This window comes from Onthophagus taurus, chromosome 6, assembly GCF_036711975.1.
Source record: "Onthophagus taurus isolate NC chromosome 6, IU_Otau_3.0, whole genome shotgun sequence".
NCBI lineage: Eukaryota > Metazoa > Arthropoda > Insecta > Coleoptera > Scarabaeidae > Onthophagus > Onthophagus taurus.
Genome location: NC_091971.1, coordinates 9,553,889 through 9,575,464, shown reverse-complemented (window position 1 = coordinate 9,575,464; position 21,576 = coordinate 9,553,889). Strand labels below are relative to the sequence as shown.

Genomic DNA, 21,576 nt, shown 5'->3' with positions numbered 1-21,576 from the left:
ACCTGTTACAACGAACGTGATTAGTACATTAATAGTACGCATACTTGATCAGGACGGTCAGTTGGTAAACTTCAGAGACGAAGAAGTGACCGTGAGAGTGCACTTGAAATCGGTGTGAGTAGTAGGGTATTTAATATGGGTATAGTGTACGACGTTCGAAGAAAAGCACAGGAAAATCTGGGTGATAGAGTAATGTATAAAACGGTACGAAAGGATGTAAAACCTAACAGTAAGCGAAAATCAACTACCCAGTTAACACGCGTCAATCGTCAGTATTTAAGCAACTTAGGTTTTCAACTACTATAAATGGAGTCCTTAAACGTCACGGAGAAAATAAAAGTAGATAACTCGATTGTAAGTTACGAATATCATTCCCATCAACCGTTTGGTTCTACTAGCTTCGGTAACAATGATGAAATTCGTATAGGCATACCCGAAATAGACAATTACACATTGCCTCATGAAAGTTTTTTGTATGTGGAAGGGAGCGTACGTAAACTGGATGCGAGTGGTAAAGCAACAAAAGATGCTAGTGCAACTGCAAAATTGATAAATAATCCTGTAGCGTTTATGTTCAGTGATATTCGCTATCTTATAAATGGTGTTCAAATAGATGGAGTGAGAAACGTGGGGTTAACATCATGTATGAAAGGATACTTTTCGTATACCCCTCACGATATAATAAAGTTGGCGAACGCAGGTTGGAACATGGGCGAGGATCTGCTAGGTCAAGTGGTCCCAACATCCCCTGTAACGGATGCAATAATGGATAAAAATGGAAATTTTGGATTGAGTGTACCGCTAAAGACATTAATAGGGTTTGCTGAAGATTTTAAAACAATTGTGATGAATGTGAGACAAGAGCTAGTGTTAATTCGTAATAATGATGATAATGATGTGCTTGTGAATACGGTAGAAGAACCGTTACAGTTAAAAATCGATAAAGTTGTGTGGAGAATGCCCCATCTAGCCGTAGGCTTACGAGAACAATTAGCTCTAACAAAAATAGCAGGACGAAATATTGATCTGCAAATACCTTTTCGCAGTTGGGAAGTACATGAATATCCTTCTTTACCTCAAACAACAAAGCATTCATGGGCTGTGAAAACAGCTCCGCAGTTGGAAACACCTAGATTTATAATAATTGGGTTTCAAACAAAGAAGAAAGGAAAACAGTTGGCGAACATGGCAACCTTTGATAATGTAAAACTCACCAATTTGACGGTATTCCTAAACGGTGAACGCTACCCATACGATAATCTGAACGTGGACTTTGATAGTAATCGTGTCGCAGTGTTATATGACATGTATACACGCTTTCAAAAGTCCTACTATGGGAAGGAAGGAGAACCATTACTCACTCCGAAACAATTTATTGAAAATTATCCACTGATTGGAATTGATTGTACATATCAAGCAGAAGCGCTACACAAAAGTGGGGTAGAAATACGGATAGAATTTACGACAAAAAATCCGATTCCTGATGGTACCACAGCATACTGTTTAGTTTTACATGATAAGGCGTTTCAATATTCTCCACTAACAAAAATCGTCAAACAAATGACTTGAGTATGGGGAAAGAAGGGTTGGTAGTGTGTAGTTGGATCGGATCCTGAGCCGCATCGCACCCGTAGCTCATCATCCGAAATGTGAGACTTCTATATTCAGCGTAAACAAAAAAAAGTCGTAGAGTATAAGTTGTGCGACAGATTTCTACGGCTGCATAGTATGGATAATCGTGTTGATGTACGGAAGCAAGATGTATTCAAATAAAACTCAATACATAATTCTCGATATACAAGGTTTCATGGTCAACGAAGATCAGTTCGTACCTAAAGAATTAGCATCATGTGATAGTAACAAATGCATAACCCACCACGTTTTTCAACCGAGTAGCAGTATAGCTTCATTACCATCTAAATATAGGAATACTGCAAACTGGTTAATGACACATCATCATTGCATCGACTGGAAAGTTGGTTTTGTCCATCCAATGGAATTCGACGCCATAGTCAAATATCTGTGTCGGAATGTCAAGAAAGTGTATGTTAAAGGACCTGAAAAAATTAAATTTTTAAGACATATTATTTCCGCGCCGATATTTGCGTTGGAAGGTAGTATCTATAAACTTGAGATGGGTATACCGAGCTGTGCTTTTCACTCGCGACGAAGAAGTATGTGCGCTCTTTCCAATGTACGCCACTTACAAGAAGTTGTCGAAGAGGGGGTGCAAAACAAGGATGCGAAAGACAGTCGGTGACTATAAAGCAGAGACAAGTCGTAATGGGGGATAGTTAAGAGCTGGTTGCGATGGAACAAGTGTTCACTGTGTTTGGGTGTTGGCCACTTACATCTGCCAAGAAAGTGTACAGCGTAATGAAAAAATATGAACAAGATGCCTCATTTGCGAACATTCCAGCTCGTGATTTAAAATATTTACCAACACAGTATTATTTCGATAAAGTACCATCTATGGAATTACGAAGAATTTGGACCCAACTACCGTTCGCCTACCAGCAATCGAAAATGTTACAAATGAAGTTACCGTGTCTTGAACATTATAATAATGATTGTGCGGAAACTCATTTCGATGGACCACCACCACCTAAAATGCATTGTATTAAATGTACGTTAGAAAAGAAATAAATGTTATTTTTTTATCCATATTGATGAGTTTTATTTAAAGAAACCTCTTCACCTCCCCTTCCCCCTCCCCCTCCCCCCTCCCCCCTCCCCCTCCCCTCCCCCTCCCCTGCCCCACCCCCCCGCGCGGGCTCAACTACGCTCCGCTTCGCTCCGCTCCGTACCGCGCTTCGCGCGACCGCCCGCGCGGGGGGGTGGGGCAGGGGTGGGGCAGGGGAGGGGGAGGGGAGGGGGAGGGGGGAGGGGGGATTGTAACCCCCCTTGAGTCACGGGCGAAGATAAGGTCCGAACGACCTCGCATTCTCAGACAGTATGACCTCCCCTTGGGCCACAGGCGATAACAAGGAGAAAACCTGGACAACCTCGCATTCCCAGACAGTATGACCTCCCCTTCAGTCACAGGCGATAACAAGGAGAAGACCTAAACGACCTCGCATTCCCAGACAGTTGACCGGACAAATACCTGTTCACTAACCCGTACTTAAAGGTAGTGGAAAGTGGGTTACTCCTCACTCCGTGTACAGCAGTCGCTGAGTGATATAGTAGTGTACAAAAGACGATAATTCCTTAAAAAGTGTGTTTACAATAATAACAGATTTTGTTAAAAACTGTGTTTTTCCGACCACGAAGAAATCGCCTTCTGCTAGAAAACCATTTGAAAAGTAAGTTACATCAATACAATTTTTATCGGTTTTCTTCATGTATGTTTGTGATGATTTCAGGTATTAATTGTTATACGCTGAGAAAAGTGGTTCTTCAGCGCATTGCAAACCTGTCAGACGTGATAGAAAACCATTTGAAAAGTAAGTTACATCAATACAATTTTTATCGGTTTTCTTCATGTATGTTTGTGATGATTTCAGACATTAATTGTTATACGCTGAGAAAAGTGGTTCTTCAGCGGATTGCAAACTTGTCAGACGTGAGCGAACGTATAATTTTAATAAAATAATCCAAATTTTTTGTAACCCTTTTGATTCCTTGAAGTCTTTCCCATTATGCTTCACTTAATTGGTAACAGCCACGCTCGTGCAAGCGATAATACCGATGGTATGACCGACCCACTGGTTGCCGTGCTGCCACGCAATAACGACAGTACGAATGTTGTTGAGTCAAGCCTACCGTCGTTACCATTATATTGCAGCGGCAACTTTGACGGTTTGAGTCGTACCATGCAGGATTTCACTACAGACCCACCACTGTACGAGCAAATAATGAATGAGCTCCGGTCACAGCCAGGGAACGACAATGGTGCGATTGTTACCACCAGTCCAACCTTGTCGTCCTACGGCTTAACTCGCATCAGTATGGAGATACGAGAAGAAGGAACATATCAGGAAGTTGTTGTGCCACCTGAACCTGCTACCAATCAGGCCGACGTGGTACAACCACTTCCAGATATTGTACATACGGATGTCACAAGTCAAGCACCTGCTGAAAACCAGGTGCTTGCGGCACCGTCTGTACCAGCGACGGGAGACGTATCCCAACCCTCCGATAGGATATGTGTTTCGCCTGTCTTCTCGAGTGGACCCATACGGTACACATCCCGCCGTATAAAAAAACGCGTCAACTTGTTGTCAAGGGGTTGCGTGAAACAAACTACCCGCCCAAACCCTTCTCCTGCTTCACAAGACTCCTGTAGATTGCTGCGCAACGCATTAGCCAAACCTCCCCGTAACACACGAAGAGTACCTACACTCGCTACAGTAACCAGACCTGCAACGGTGGTTACATCTCCACCAGAGGTGACCATCGACATCCGTGACAGCCCGCCAACTATCACAACTATCCCACCACAAAATGTGGTGTTCCCACCACCTTTACCTATCCCTACTATCCCGCAGAGGCAAAATCTTCCAGCTGTAAATACCGCACATCCCGACCCATGGGTTGATGCGTTTCTGCATTCAACAACCAACTTGGCAAGCAGTCTTTTGTCCCAAGAGGATTTTTTCATCTTGGGCTTGAAACCTCAATTGCAAACCAAAGTGACGACTTTGGAACATCATAAGCGCCACTTCGTGAACGCGTTGAATGCAGTAAACCAGAATCCCACCGTCTGCTTTGCTGCTTCTTCAAACATCCTTAACATGTACAACACCAAAATTAACCTGTATAAGTCCCTTCTCAGGCTGCTGCCTGACAACGGTTAATAGCGTTTTTTTTTGAAGCTCGTTCAGTTTTTTTGTCTCTTGCAGTGTTAACGTTGCAGGAGTTGGCTATGGAGAGCGTTAATTCGACGATTTCCCGTAAAGACCGTACGTTGCGGTTAGTAGATGTTTTACCAAAGACTCTACTACTAAACGTAATGTACAGCTGGGACATATGCTTCTGGCGTCGAATATCCCGAAAGGGCGATCGAATCAATCTTGGGGAGGTTTGCTTCCCCACCGTGGAACGCTTTGGAAAGAAAATGTCGCAAGGCACCGTACATAAGTTGTTCCACGGTTCTCCGGTTGATTGGAGTTCAACTTTCGGAGTGGGTCTTCAGTATCAAGCAAGGTATGTTTTTTATGAATCACATTTGGGCAACCTTTGCTATCGTTGTCGACGCCGCCTACACCATATTAGTATAACGAACGTTTTACAACTGGATTGTCGTGTGAAATTGCGCTCGAAAATAAAGTATGCATCTTCTGAACGATTGCAGACTATTATTTTAAATAAAAAATATTGGTGTGCGATGTGTTGTCGTGTGTCTTTGTTTCGAGTCTGTTTTAAACCACAACTTGAGGAGGATCAAAGTACTGAGGAATTGTCGGAGGGATGTCTCAGCAACTAATATGTTGTAGGTGGTTTTTTCAAATTTGTACACCATCCTTGTATGATACTGAAAATCGTTCGAATTGATGATATGACAACAAGTTCGCTTCCTTTTCACCTTTTCCGCTCCCATGCTTTTGTTTATATGTATTATTAATTATTTATTTGAATATTTACCGTATCTACTTATTGTTACCGCTCCCATGCTTTTGTTAATATGTATTATTAATTACTTATTTGAATATTTACCGTATCTACTTATTGTTAATTTAATACTAAGTAGTGTAAATTGTACTGTGACTTACACTGCTTTATTTTGTTTAATCACATAACATCTGTATGTGAATAACCCACTGGTGGTTCTACTACATCAACCATACAGATACTTTTGAAATCATGATAATAAATAATTTTGTAAATTTATGTATACCACGTCTTATTGTAAAATAAATATTGTGTAATATTACGCACGCTTTAAATAACTTTCAAACTCAATGTTAACAGTTTATATAGTTAAAGTGTTGTAAACCATTATTTTGAAACAATGATAATAAATAATCTGCTGAAATTTTTTGTATGCTACATTTTATGATAAAATAAACATTGTTTTCTACTACGACTTCATTTCTTGTTAATCTCCCGTTCAAGTATCACCCGTCAGCATGGTTGAAGACGTTAAGTTTGTTAGCCAACCTTTAACACTACCAATCTGTAATCTTCATAACGACTTCGCTGCAAATAAATTTAAACGACATAGCGAATTATTTGGTGGGGAATGTAAACGTGGTTTGATAATTGGTTCTTCGGGTGCCGGAAAAACAAACGTAATGTTAACTTTATTGACAGCTCTCAACGGGTTGCGCTTTTTGAATGTATATTTGTGCTCTAATTCACTCTACCAAATCAAATACGAATTTCTACGACAATTACTTAAACCTATCCGCTCTTGCGGCTATTATGAGTACTCAGATGTCGGACGATTTCTACCACCGTCAAAGGTGAAAGAATATTCAATTATTATTTTTGATGATATTGCTCCTACAGAGCAACAGATTATCAAGGAATATTTTTCATACGGTCGTCATAGAAACGTTGATACTTTTTTACTCGCTCAAAGTTATAGCGCCATTTCCAAGCAGCTTTTACGTGACAATTGCAACCTTTTAGTTTTATTTAAACAAGATCTCACTAACTTGAAACATATTTACAACGATCATTTGCTAGGGGACATTACGTGGGATGATTTTGTCAGAATTTGTCGAACTTGTTGGGATACACCGCACGGTATATTAGTTATTGATTTAGATTGCGATAAAAATAACGGACGCTATCGGAAAGGTTTCGATGAGTACATTATACTGTAAAACCATTGACTTTACGACTGCATGCTCAGTCTCTGTGCGATCATTACACTATCACGTTGAACTATGAATCGTAATGTTGCACAACAGTTAATAGCTGCGCGAGAAGATGTTAAACATAAAATACGCACTTTGAAAGGAGATATAAAACAGAAGCAGTCCATTGCCGAAGCTCAACTCGCTCCACTGAAAGAACCTCTGACAGATATTTCCAAAAAATTACAAACTGTCAATTTATTAGCGCTCGACAATAAATTCGGGATAAAACGTGATTTATTTACCCCGAAAAAGGAGCAGTCACCAGATATCTCAGCCTTACTGGCTGACTTGCAGAAACCTTCTAAAGGACTTAAACTGGAAACTCCTAGAGTGAAACCTAAACGTAGAGTTACGTCAACACCCATTAAACCGGGAGCTAGCATGGATGTTTCACCGGAACTCGCACGGAGTCCGCAATTTCTCAGCGACGAAGAGGTGTTCGAGGGTCGAGATACTACACCTGAGGTTTCTGTTCGTGAGTCAGACACATCTTTAGATGTCTACGAGCGGGACGCTAGGGAGCAGTTGGCGCGCATGAAAGAGAATATGGAGGGAATGATGGAACAGACAGTTATTCGAGAAGCTTTAGGACAGCTGGACCCCTTACCACGTACCTATGTTACGGGTTTAACAGTAGATGTAAATAACGAGTTCGATCAAACTTACGGTGTTCGTGCACTTACCGATGGATTGTATATCGCAAATCAACCAATAACGTTTGACGGGAAAAACATTTTGGTGGGTGAATTTACGTATACAGGAACACCGGGGTTATACGAGTTGTTATTCAAAAATAAACCGGGTAAATTTACTTTACCAGATGCGAGAAATTACAAAGATATCTTACAACGTTCGAATGTACATAAAAGAGATTATGACGCTTCAAAAAGTATCATAACTGATGATGAAAATGAAAAGTTTGTGAACATAATCAAACCAATTTCCTTGGGTCAAAGACCAAATGTGTACTGGGCTCGATATTGGCCAAAACCTAAAACTGGATCAGGTCACTTAAATAAGTTGTTAGTACCTGCTGCAATTAAAGAGTACGAATACTGGGACGACGTGAACGAATTAGTTGATCGGTTGCGTTTACTACTTGCTTCCGAAGCAGCAGGTCATACTGCTCATCATAACGAAATTATATCCCTCATAGAGGAATTACGGGAAGCGCAAGTCATTCGTTAAGGGTATATAAACTTTTTTCTGTTTCTGTGACGCTTCAGAAGCCAATATGCCTTTAAACCGTTTTGGTGAACATGGTTCTACATCTATCGATAAATTTGGTAAGCATGTTCACCACCATGTTATACAGAACCACATAGCAAGATCCGAAGTTCTACAACCTTCATCAACATTTATTTTAACTTTACGTGGTGATGGAGATGTTGATCCAAAAACAAAACTTTATAAAATCACAAACAAAAGTGGAATTACGGATTACATCAATTCTTTCTACGAAGGTATGATAAAAGATGTTGTAAAGTCCGCTCATGTTCAGTTACTTGTTAACGATATCGTTATTAAGTCGCTCCAGGGAGTCCAACTCAAACGCGGAGATACCATTAAGTGTAAAAATAATGCACCGATAGGAGGACTACCTTTTCTTGTAGAGTTGTTGATTGAAGGGGTTGTAGAGTAATGGTTAGTGTTAAGCGAGATCTCGTTAACGAACTACATGCACCTGCGAGACGACATTATCGGCGACGCCGCGTTCTGCTTCACGGACTATTGGATCTTTATCAAGCTGATTTGGTTGAAATGATCCCATATGCGTCGGTCAATAAAGGTTACAAGTATATACTGACTGTTATCAACGCTTTTTCAAAATACGCATGGGCCTTACCACTCAAAACCAAAACTGGGAAAGAGGTTACTCAAGCTATGAAGGACATTTTGCATAGTAAAAAGAATATTACTCCGAGCAACTTACAAACCGATAATGGGAAAGAGTTTTACAATAGCGATTTTCAAAAATTAATGGAACAACTTAACATTAATCATTACAGCACCTATTCCACTTTAAAAAGCTCGATTATCGAATGGTTTAATAGAACCCTAAAAAATAAAATGTGGAAAGAATTTAGTATGCAAGGAAATTATCGCTGGTTAGACTTACTACCCAAATTACTAAAATCTTACAACAACACAATACATCGCACCATTCACATGAAACCTTCAGCTGTTAATCGACGAAATGAATCTGCTCTGTTAAATACTGTATACAATTCCATTAAAGTTGTCGACCCCAACCACCATAAATTTAATGTGGGGGAACACGTGCGAATTAGCAAGTACAGACACGCTTTTGCTAAAGGTTACCAACCAACTTGGTCCAATGAAATTTTCACCATAGCGACAGTTCAAAATACTAATCCCAGGACTTACCTTATTAAAGATGGTAGAGGAGAACCCATTCTTGGAGCATTTTACGACGAAGAATTACAACGTGTGAAACACCCGGATGTATTTTTAATTGAAAAAGTTCTTCGTCGAAAAGGAAATAAAGTCCGAGTGAAATGGTTGGGAATGGATAGCTCTCATAATTCTTGGATTGCAAAAAAGGATGTATTATAATTTTTACACTAAGAAAATAAAAAACTTTTTTTTTTAATTTCGTTGATTTTATTTCAAGTAACCTTTTTAACAACCTACTTTCTACTTTATATACAAGTTTTGTGATACAAGCAAGTATTTTTTTTTTTTTTTTTACAAATTAACTGATCGCAATTTAACTAGCCATACATGTTTACGTTTAACAACTCCAATAAGTTGTCCAAAAGATCTTCCCTGCGTAGATCTTCAATAAGATAGTTTCCCCAAGCTAACGTATGACATCCATCCTCCATCACGTAACGTTTATCGTCATGTGCAGAGAGCGCCACTTTATTCTTTAGTTCTGTATACATCGTGTGATAGGAGGAGCGAAAGACATACATCTTTTTTCGCACAGAACCTCCATCTTCGATAATCCGTTTATATTCTGAAACACTTAAGTTTTTATCGATAACATACTTTTTCACACCCTTGGCACGCTTGACAACTCCTTCCAAAGTGTTAATACAATAAGCTTTAGCTCCTGTACCATAAAACGATGTTAATATCGTATTTGGGTACTCATCTTTCATTTTTCCAACTATCGGCGGCCCTGGAGGAATATTATGTCTGTTGTTTAACTTGTAATTAGAGGTATCGAACATCTCTATATTTTCTTTGATATCCTGGTATACATTCTCAGTAAATATTTCGAGAATTAACGAATCCGTATCTGTATATAACAATAATACGTTTTCACCATATTTCTCTTTTAAAAAATTATAAAAAAAGTTATAAATGACCGCTTTCGACAATTCCAGTACGCTAAACCCTACATACAGAGGTTTGTTATATTTGACCTCCACCTTCTGCATTTCAATGGCTGCCAAATTATGGCAGAAAATTTTCGATGACTTGAAAGTCGGCTTTGCGATAAGAGCTTCTGCACCGGGTCTCCTGTAACGATTCTCCCAATGTGACACTAATCGTATATCGACTCTATTTTCAACATTTTCCATCGTTTTCCCATACACGATATTATTCATTTGTTTATAATGATTTTTCCCAAATTCATTCGTAGCATTCATTCGTTTCTCAGAGTTAAAATCGATATATGGTTTCATCCACGGCGATTGTTGAAATTGCAATGCACGGTGTATTTTGGTTAGCTTAAGACCTTTTTTCACACATTCACGTAGGTTTACATAGTGAATTATGTATTTCGATTTATTTTGTAAGTTCGCAATCAACTTAGGATGCTTCGATCCGGGAGCGATTATGTTTTCGGGACAAAACGGTAGATCATCATGCTGGTTGTGTAACCTTTCGGGATACTCCAAATCCACTTCAAAGACATAACCAAGGTGTTCATCATCTAAACACTCCACATCTATATCTGCTATTTCTTGGTTCGACAACCATCGAAAACCGCCTGTTGGTAATTTACAACTCATTGCATACCCATACAAATTGGTAGCGTCCAAGTATAGAATATATGATGATGGTTTTTCCGGGTTAAAATCGTCAAGGAACTTGTTGTTTGCTATTGCAGATCGTTTTACACACATACAGAGACCGCCTCTAATTCCTTTCTTAAAAAAGTGTAACATGTCAATGTCTGATAACAATTCTAATTTTACACCTGTCATTTTTAACAGAGCATCCCACCCAAACCCGGGCGCAGTATAATAATGGCAAGGATCCAGATTGTAATTCTCCAAAGATATTGTCCTGAAATTTTCAAAGACGTCAGTCAACATTAACACATCTGACGTCAAATACAGGTCACTGTATTCTCCCAACGTTGTACACTTAAATTTATTCCATACAGTCTGTGCTCTAGAGTATTGTTCCTTTGAAATATTACTTGAACTCAATATGTCGTAAAACTGTGTATGATCAGGCAATTTACTATACTCCAACTTTTCAAACGAATCTACGAACGAATATGGAAATACACCTTTCTGGCGCATCAATCTAAATTCTTCAGAGTCTTTGAATTTTTTTTTCACTTCCACACAATCCTTATCATCCAAATATGAAACCAACTTTTCCAAAGAACTCGCCATAAATCTAAACGAGTCGACGAATCTTATTTTCATAAACACTTTGCGTTTCTTTCCCTTGTTATCGGTTGTTTCTCCGACAACTATTTTTTTGGAAAAAGAAATATATTTTTCTTTGTTTTGTGCTATCACCTCTACTTCCTCCTTGTTTAGGGCAATACTTTTCACAAACATGTGGGCATCGTAATTCGACAGGTTGTGGAAAAACACAGGGATAAACATCGGTAATTTATAATTTATATTGCAGACGGAATGCGCAGGACCCCTATACAATCCTGTCAAGTGATCGTGATCACACACTTTCTCTTCTTTGTTTATTGGTTTATCACAAATGTGACATACGGAACTCAGTTCATGTACAAATTGGTCCAGACAGCTTAGCGGTATCATATCCTTTGTTTGCCTCAAATGTTGTTTATAGATCTCTATTACATCCTTCTCCAATCTTATAATAAATTCCAGAGCAGCGTTTCGCCCTCGGTATATTCGGAATTTCGATAAGTTATCATCGTAAGCACACTTAATGTAGTACGCAAACGCGTATGGTTCGTGTTCAAAACATCGGGCCGTATATGGTTTATTATCATCGTAAACTTTTCCTTCTTCGGGCGTTAAGGGTTTCAGAATCGCCTCGAAATCGGCGTACACCACAAACGGAACTTTCATTTTTTTTTCAAATCCTTCAAATTGTAAAACATTTTCCTTTTCTAGATGTCCGAACTTATTCACTTTTATTTGTTCGCTTGGTACTGTTGCTTTCACTTTTTTACAGTCATCCATCTGATGTCGTACCAACTTGTCTTCAGTTGAAAAGTATTGCAAACAACCCTCACAAATATATCTTTGATGTTCATGAGTCGATGATTGTGTATTTATCAGTCGAGATAAGTTTTTTATCCAACAATAGTGGTTATTCCCGAAATTGTCGCTGACTACTAATAAGTTTACATGACGCTCCCGTTTCTGTTTACATATACATACAGTTACAATATCATCTACCATTTTCTCTCCATTATACCAAGAATTTATACCATAGACGTTAATTGAAATGTTATTTTCTTCCTCAAATTTTGGTATGTCTCTGATGGGTACTGGGAATGTTACGCAGTCAAACTTTAATTCTGTTTCCCTATAATCTGGGTATGATGATATTCTTTGCGGTAAACCTGTGGGTTGGTACAGCGCGGATATCAGTGCCCAAGCAAAGCACTTATTATCGTTATTTTGCACGTTTATTACCGCTCTCTTCCCTTTTATGGATGTCGGTAAGTCGATGTAGCTCGATGCTCTTGTAGGATTAAACTTGTTACAGTTCACTTCAAGATATAATATTTCCAACAAGGTCCAACCTGCAGTATTAACGCCTTTAGTTTCGCATTTTACTACTTTTCTATTCTTATACTCTTACCTGAGTCCCGTTCTTGGAATTCCGACATTTTCACCATAATCTCGTCCATAAAGTCCTCGTATGTTTGGTACAAGTCTACGGCTACTGTTATAATTTTATTTTTTGTGTTGAATGATTTGATTTCCACTTCTTCCTTCGTATTTATGAAATACAATCCAAAAATTTCCGTATTCACTTTTAAACTACCATTTACATTCCTCACGGACTGTATCAAACTGATAACTTTTTCTCTAATTCGGTTACTGAATTCCTTCATGTCTACGTACTTCCGTTCATGATCGCTCACTCTAAAACTACATATTTTATCTCCAAATATCGAATCTATTTTTTCTACACCATCATCTATTATTACGAAGGCTTTCTGTTTATGTTTGTTGCTGCGCAGATGTGAGGAATAACATTGTCTGGTTACGTGTTCATCACATATTTCACACACTATAACATCTCCTTGTTGATCCTCTTCCACCTTTCGACGTTTCCCAATACATGCTGTGCGTTGATGTCTCACAAGATTATCTGGTCTAGTAAACTCTTTGTAACACACGTCGCAGGTCAACATGTTCACAACACTCTTACTTCAATACTGTTGAACACGATTTTCTATCTGCTATTTAAAGCATACCTCCTCCGAAGTGGGGTTTTCAATGAACTCACGTCGTGTAACCTTCATTTCAGGTCACGTACAAGGTCAACGTCATGGTCACAATTAAGGTTGACTTCAAGGTCTCCATTGAGGTCAAAGTAAAGGTCATTGTTCAGGTCAAGGTTACTGATCAAGGTCATGGTCACTAAACGTGATCTTGACCTGAGGTGAGCTCAAAGTAAAGGTCATTGTTTAGGTCTAGGTTACTGGTCAACGACCCCCTTTGCAATAGCCGATTCTGGAACCTCCTCCCAGAACCTCAGGGCAAGGTCAAGGTCATGGTCACTCAACGTGACCTTGGCCTTGACCTTGACCTGAGGTTCTGAGAGGAGGTTCTAGAATCGGCTTTTATCTACTCTGGTTGATGTGACCAGAGCGTGTAATGGGAGGATGCACAAGGGGCCCAATGGGGCCTAAGTATGTCGTGCGGTTTTGCATGCACTCCCCAATCCATACATACATACCATACATAGGTCTAGTGTTAGTTCTAGTTTTACACTAGCACTGTTATTTGAGCTAACACTATATCTAGAAGTAGAATCATTCGGGTTTAGCCGTCTTGAGAGATGTGCGGCTAAACTCGAATGTTTCTAGTTCTAGATATAGTGTTAGTTCTAGTTTTACACTAGAACTGTTACTAGAACTAACACTATACCTAGAACTAGAATCATTCGGATTTAGCCGTCTTGAGAGACGTGCGGCTAAATCCGAATGTTTCTAGTTCTAGGTTTAGTATTAGTTCTAGTTTTACACTAGAACTGTTACTAAAACTAACACTATACCTAGAACTGGAATCATTCGGATTTAGCCGTCTTAAGAGACGTGCGGCTAAATCCGAATGTTTCTAATTCTAGATATTGTGTTAGTTCTAGTTTTACACTAGCAAAACTTTGTTACTAAAAACTTGTTACTAAAACAAACTTACTAATAACTTACTACTTGAGATTGTATACGAATTTGAAATCAACTTGAAATAACAATCATTTTTCTTATTAATATAGCAAGATATTAAAAATATTTTTTTAACCATGTAATTCACCACCCTAAAATTCTTTTGTATAAGAAAGAAAACATCAAAAAAAGTAAATCCCTATTGTAATTCCAGAAAGAATAGCCGTGGGACCTAATTCTTCTCCGAAAAGAGGGGCCACACGGTGCATAATAACTAAGGAAAAATTTCCATACGCAGATGAAAGATGTCGACGACGATGCGATGGGGACTTCGCAACTGTAGACAGAGATAGGAATTCAGACGTGTGTTTTTACCACCAGTCGGCGCCCTAAATTGCCGTGGAACATTTAATTTTCACGCATACGTACGGCTACGGGACGGTTTGATGGTCGCTAAAGGCTGTTTTTTTACGCTAGCACATCGTGCCCCGTTGGGGACGTGTTTTTTGTGCAACGGTTCTTTGATGTCATCTGTGGGGGAGGGTTATGTCGGCGTCGACAAAGAATTTGCTCAAAGGTATTTTTACCGGTGCGCAAACAAAATCGCCTACGCCCTTTTTACGGCGCGTAATTTGCTTTTGTTCAAAAAATGAGCCATGTCGATGGAATTGAGTAGAAACACACTCATCATATTATAAATGTTTAATAAATTTTTTCAATTTTATCTTTCTCGCTATTATCGTTTAATTGTAATAATGCAAGGTAATAACAATAATCCCCCCGAAGCATTACGTCGACAACCTGGATTGTATTTCATCCTCAAGAGCACCTCTATGGTCTAATTAATTATCGCTTCGGGGGGGTAACAAGAGTGAAACGCGCATTTGAGAGGATATCGTTTCCGTTGCGGTGTCTGCTCGAATTGAATTTCCCTTACAGATCTCAACTGTTTCATTGCTTTAATTGCAATTGATTTCATGATTTACCGACTAATCGTAAACTAGCCATCGGTGGCGAACACTAAATGCACCCCATTGTCTCTCGAATAAAATGAATCGCCTCCGATGAACAACGAATTCGTTCTATTTTTGTAGGATAGAGCGAGGCATATAAATTCAGTTTCTACACCCCACGCCACGATTTCCCAGTAAATATCGTAAATTTGAAACGGGAATAAATTGTGTTTAAAATAAATTAATGGTGTTTTAATATTGTTTTTTATATCTCAGTAGGAAATGTTTTGGATGTGATATGGGTTAGGTATCGGAGATAAATACGAAAATATACGATCCCATCGCTTATATCAGAATTCTCTTGGTAAGGAAAAGGATGAACTTATCGATCTAACCCCATCCTTGAGTGCTTTGCGCTCAGGAGTTATTTCCATTTGAATATAACCCTGACCAAAAAATTCCAATTTCTTTCCGTTTATCGAAAAGCACGATGTTTACGCTGTAATGTAAATTTCGAGTCTTCTCCTTTAATTTGACGTGGGGATTGAAAATAATTTTAAAGACAAATAAGGTGGGGTGGCAGGATAATAAATTTCGGGCTTCTAAACCGGAACAAAACGGTTCCCCGGTGTTCAATTACCGAAATCTAAGAGGTACCTTTGTGCGCGGTGGAGAAAAGTCCGTCGAAGCACCAGGTACAAACAAAGTTCGTCGCGAAGTTTACCACAGAGCGGCGGCCAACTTCCCGTATGTTTAGACGCGGCGGCTTCGTTGCGCGGACGATGTAAATTAACTTTAAATTATCCCGGCGACGCCGCTATCTGCACCCCCCTTCAGAGATAAACCACCCCTCGCCGACTGTGTGTACGTCGTTGGAAATTGAAGATAAACCGGCGAGAACTAGAAAATTAAGTTTCGAAATCTAGTTGCTACGACCACCTCTAACGTTTGCCTTATCAAATAAATCCAAAAACTAATACTGAATCACATTAACTTTAACGTATGTAGTAAATTTAAACCTAAAATCATTTTGCAAATATTTATTTCTAAGACAAATTTGTATTTTGGCATTGGATTAGTAATTCGCTATGAAACAAAGAATATCCATCAAGCGATACTGTTAGATTTTATATTATATTGGTTAATTTATATTAGATTTGATAGGTTTATATTATATTAGTTCATTTATATTGGATTTATTTGTATCGCCTCATTTGTTTAGTCTAGATTTGAAGTGTCTCGAGTCGCAATATTAGAGTCCTTTATCGCATTATTTATTGGGTGGAGTTAAGTGTGGGAATGCGTTGGGGTATTTCGGTGTTTAGGTAAGGGTTTTTAGTTATGACCTAAAATAAAGAAGGAGCCTGCGAGCTCAACTCGTATCAGTTATTCAGCCTTCGATTTAACACACACCGAAACAGTACCCCTTCAATTTACGCGGAGCAAGGCTCCCTATATAACTCTCGCCACAACTAATCGCAATTTATATGTATAGTTTAAGTGTAATTAATAATAAAGTTTATGGAAACGTAAAACCAAGATTTTGTTGTTAACCAGCGCCCACCAGATAAAAATAAATAATCATAAATGGTCCTTCGAGCCGGATAGGGAAATATAAGAAGATTTAAGTGTCTTCGGTTCCTTGATGCGGCGTGTAAAATTAAATTAAATTAAATTCGACAACGTTGGCCCGCCAGTTACGCAGCTTTTTGGAGAACATTTGCCAGGAGTGTTCGAAGACCGAATTTCTACTTCATGCAACTCCCAACAAATTCGAGATAGAAGAAATTCGTCCATCACGTACTGGAAGCGACCAACGCCATTGAAACAAGTACCGTAAGTCCCTTTGCTTTCTCCTTTATCGTTCTCAATCTGAAACTTATCAATCGCGATCATGAGTCAGTCAGAAAATTTAACTAAAAAACGAGGTATTGTCAAGGGCAAACTCACGAATTTTGCGAAATTTGTAATAAAATTTGAATCAAATATCAGAGAAAGCGGTATTAATCAGGAACTTTCGTTAGAGTTAGAACAAAGATACAATCGGGCAATTAATCTTATCGATGAGTTCGAGGAAATTCAGGGTGAAATAGATTTGTTAAGCGTTGATGGCGAGTCACAAAACGCGGAGAGGGAGACATTCGAGGCGAGTTTTTACGCAAATACGGCTAAAGCTAAGCGAATTTTGACAAATAGAAATATATGCGCCGATTCGTCGTTCATTGTAGGACCTTCCCCGGATCAACATGTAAAGCTACCGGTTATAGATTTACCAAAGTTTGACGGTGGTTACGACGCATGGCTAGGGTTTAGAGACATTTTCGAATCATTAATTCATAACAACCCAATGATCAACGACATTCAAAAATTTCATTACTTACTGTCGGCACTGACCGGTAATGCTCGTCAGGTTATCGAAAGCTTAGAATTGACAAATTCTAACTATGAAGTCGCTTGGGGGTTGATTCGCGAGCGTTATGATAACCCGCGGATATTAATTCATAATCACGTTAAGGCATTGTTCGAAATTGAAGGGGTTTCGGGTGATAATCCACAGCAGATTCGAAGTTTTATTGACGACTTTCGTAAACATCTGCGCGCGTTAGCTGCATTGAATGAACCTACGGATAATTGGGACACGCCACTTATTTATTTAGCCGTGTCGAAATTGGACGCTGATTCCAATCGGGAGTGGGAAAGAAAAAGGTCCGGTTTAAAGAAAGCGAATTTAGAAAATTTGTTAGGTTTTTTGAAAGAACGCGCTGATTTATTGGAAACTTTGGAAAACGGTTCGGGTAAGCGGATAATCGATAAATCAAAACCGAAATCAAAAACGTTTTTGGTTGCTAATTCGGGTGTTAAGCGTTGTGTAAACTGCAATGGAGAACATTACATACAGGAATGTTCAAATTTCACTAAACTTACGGTTCAGGGCCGTATAGACCGGGTCAAACAATTAAAGGTGTGTATGAATTGTCTTCGGTCGGGACATTTTGTTAAACAATGCCGTTCGAGCTCTTGTAAACGGTGCAATTCTCGTCATCATACCTTACTTCATTTGACGCACGATCGCTCAGATTCACCACCACAACCAACGACATCCACCCAAGCACACAGTCTAAATTTCGCACAGCATGCAAATCATTCAAACATCTTACTCTCCACCGTAACTGTTCACGCATTCGATAGACATAACAAAAAACATTCATTACGCGCACTCTTGGATCCGGGCAGTCAAAGTAGGTTTCTTTCGGTAGAAGCTTGCAAGCGGTTAAGATTGTCTAGAACAGCAACAAACGTTAATGTAGCAACAATAAATCAAACACAGTCAACAATAACGAGTTCTTGTTCATTGCGAATACATTCACACTGCACGGATTTTTCACTTAAGGTTAATTGCTTGGTTATAGCAACAATCGCGAATGATTTACCCAATTTTGAAATAAACGCAAACACTTTAAAAATACCTACACACATTCGCTTGGCGGATCCATTGTTCAATAAACCCGATAAGATAGATATGCTGGTCGGGGCTGATTATTTTTGGAATTTGTTATGCGTTGGGCAAATCAAACTTGCAAAAGGGCCTATCATGCAAAACACCCGTTTGGGGTGGATCGTTTCGGGGCCGATACAAGCGAGCGCGGCACATTCGGTGCGGTGCAATTTAATTTATAAGGATGACAATTCCGTAATAAATAAGCAGTTGGCGCGGTTTCGGGAAGTCGAGGAGTTTGAAGGGTTAGTTCACTCATCGAAAAATGAAACATTTTGCGAAAATCATTTTTATAAAACCACTAAACGTGCAGAAGACGGACGATTCATTGTTTCGACACCGCTAAAGAAAGGTTTAGATTGGTTGGGCGAATCGTATAAAGCCGCGGAAAATCGTTTAATGGGTATCGAGCGGAAATGCAAACAAAATCGTGAATTCGGTGAGCAATATCATGCATTTATGCGAGGGTATTTGGAGTTTGGTCAAATGAGAAAGATTGTTGATACGCGCGAGGGTTGTTACATAACACACCACGGAGTGTTAAATGAAAATAGTGCCATCACAAGGATCGTTTTCGATGCATCATGTCCTACGTCAATGGGATATTCGCTTAATAATTGTCAGATGGTGGGACCCATATTACAGCCTGACTTGTTCAGTGCCTTGAAACGGTTTCGGGAATACGCGCACGTAGCTACCGTGGAGATACCTAAAATGTACCGTGCCTGTTTAATCAATCCAACCGAACTTAGTAAAGAGTGTTTTATTGCCGCTCTTTGGCGACTTTCAGCTAGGCGCGGGAAACCGAATCGAATGTTCTCTGATAGCGGAACTAAGTTCGTGGGTGGTAATCGCGAATTACAGGAGCTAAGTCTGTTCTTGATTGATAACTCTAGCGAACTCAAAACACCGATTGAAAACGCTTCTAATAGTTGGTTGAATACTCCCCCTAACTTGCCACACCTTGGTGGATTATGGGAAGGCGGTGTTAAGTCAGTAAAAATTCATTTACGTCGGGTTACCGGCAATGCCTCGTTTACGTACGAAAATTTGTATACATTACTTGTTCAGATTGAGGCCATCCTTAATTCCCGGCTATTAACCCCATTATCCACCGATCCCAACCATACGACTCTATCAACCCCGGCACATTTTCTAATTGGTGGGAAACTTACTTTCCCACCAGATCCAGGTTTGAGTCGCAACAATGAAGACCGCTTATCGCAGTTCCATCGCGTCCAGCAGATTCAACAACATTTTTGGACCAGGTGGTCCAAAGCATATTTGTCTGAGCTGCAGAGGTACTACGACTGGTCTACGGGTGACGCTAACTTAAGGTTGGGCCGATTGGTGTCAATGAAGAAAGATAATTTGCCTGCCTTAAAGTGTCTTAAGGGCCGAATTATACAATTGCACGCTACGCACACCAAATAGGATCATCAAAAGGGCCTGATGTGTCCACTACCAATAGAATAGCAGTCTTGGGTTTCATTGATGTGATTGCGTGAATTGTGTGTGCGCGCGATTAATCACTCAGTCGTGTAAATTTAATTTTTCGATTTTTTTTCATACATTTTGATGTTGAGTCATTATTGTTAATTTGTGTTTTTATTTGTTGAAAGGTAGTTCTTTCAAGGCGGGGAGCATGTTAGATTTTATATTATATTGGTTAATTTATATTAGATTTGATAGGTTTATATTATATTAGTTCATTTATATTGGATTTATTTGTATCGCCTCATTTGTTTAGTCTAGATTTGAAGTGTCTCGAGTCGCAATATTAGAGTCTTTTATCGCATTATTTATTGGGTGGAGTTAAGTGTGGGAATGCGTTGGGGTATTTCGGTGTTTAGGTAAGGGTTTTTAGTTATGACCTAAAATAAAGAAGGAGCCTGCGAGCTCAACTCGTATCAGTTATTCAGCCTTCGATTTAACACACACCGAAACAGTACCCCTTCAATTTACGCGGAGCAAGGCTCCCTATATAACTCTCGCCACAACTAATCGCAATTTATATGTATAGTTTAAGTGTAATTAATAATAAAGTTTATGGAAACGTAAAACCAAGATTTTGTTGTTAACCAGCGCCCACCAGATAAAAATAAATAATCAGATACCTTGGCAGAAAGTGACCAACCACGTCCAAAACCTATGCAAAATTAGCCCCCAATTAGTTAATGTTCATTATAGGACCATATTTTTTTAACGAAGCTGTCACTGGTGAGAGATAATCAACAAATTTCAATTTGGTGATGACGATGAGATTTACTTTCAGCAAGAGGGAGCACTTCCCCACCATTGCAACTTTATTATAGTGTGATGTACAATGTTGTTAAATTATCTCAATGTTGGCATAAAAAGTAAATGGTTGGAGGAGTTGTGAAAATCGGTTTTAAATAGAATAACTTGATTCTGACTTGGGTTGATCCTTATGGCACTAGGCTTATTGAAAGGAAACTCAATCAATTTTTGCGATATTTAACCCGTTTATAGGTGAATTGATATCATACATGCTTTGGAAATAAACACATTAAGTGTTTCAAACCGTGGGAGTTCTCCGATTATGTAAACACTAATCAATATTGCGGTAGCAACTGATTACTGTTCATCTAACGGTAAATTTATGACCGCCCAGACGATTAAATACCAATTTTCGATTAATAACATCTTCATTATTTCCAGAACTTATTACTCAACCTCAGCGCAGTCAACAACTCTGTTATCAAAGCATTCAGAGTAAATTTAAAATCCAATTTTAGTTTGCTCTTTCTATTG

General features: G+C 39.1%; 5 protein-coding genes across 8 annotated transcripts in view; 3 read left to right on the top strand and 2 right to left on the bottom strand.

Annotated features, from left to right (window-relative positions):
• LOC111427854 (neuroligin-4, X-linked-like) overlaps positions 1 to 21,576 on the bottom strand; it is a 108,419-nt gene that overhangs the window by 51,443 nt on the left and 35,400 nt on the right. The window lies entirely within an intron of this gene.
• On the top strand, positions 307 to 1,569 carry LOC139429973 (uncharacterized). Its single transcript, XM_071196480.1, has one exon. It carries the CDS (start codon positions 307 to 309, stop codon positions 1,567 to 1,569), a length of 1,263 nt encoding a protein of 420 aa, XP_071052581.1.
• On the top strand, positions 2,888 to 8,639 carry LOC139430071 (uncharacterized). 3 transcript variants are annotated; one of them, XM_071196692.1, is made up of 3 exons: positions 2,888 to 3,305; positions 3,366 to 3,446; positions 3,507 to 8,639. In XM_071196692.1, exon 3 carries the CDS (start codon positions 6,837 to 6,839, stop codon positions 7,995 to 7,997), a length of 1,161 nt encoding a protein of 386 aa, XP_071052793.1. In that variant the 5' UTR covers positions 2,888 to 3,305; positions 3,366 to 3,446; positions 3,507 to 6,836; the 3' UTR covers positions 7,998 to 8,639. The 3 variants fall into 3 exon arrangements, with proteins under 3 accessions (XP_071052793.1, XP_071052794.1, XP_071052792.1); XM_071196693.1 differs by lacking the exon at positions 3,366 to 3,446; XM_071196691.1 differs by having other exon boundaries at positions 3,366 to 8,639.
• On the bottom strand, positions 8,899 to 13,521 carry LOC139430249 (uncharacterized). The gene is made up of 2 exons (XM_071196941.1): positions 12,819 to 13,521; positions 8,899 to 12,759 (listed from the first exon to the last, which is right to left on the bottom strand). The coding sequence occupies exons 1-2, from the start codon at positions 13,375 to 13,377 to the stop codon at positions 9,545 to 9,547; spliced, it is 3,774 nt and encodes a 1,257-aa protein (XP_071053042.1). The 5' UTR covers positions 13,378 to 13,521; the 3' UTR covers positions 8,899 to 9,544.
• Positions 17,200 to 20,235, top strand: LOC139429971 (uncharacterized). Its single transcript, XM_071196479.1, has one exon. It carries the CDS (start codon positions 17,200 to 17,202, stop codon positions 20,233 to 20,235), a length of 3,036 nt encoding a protein of 1,011 aa, XP_071052580.1.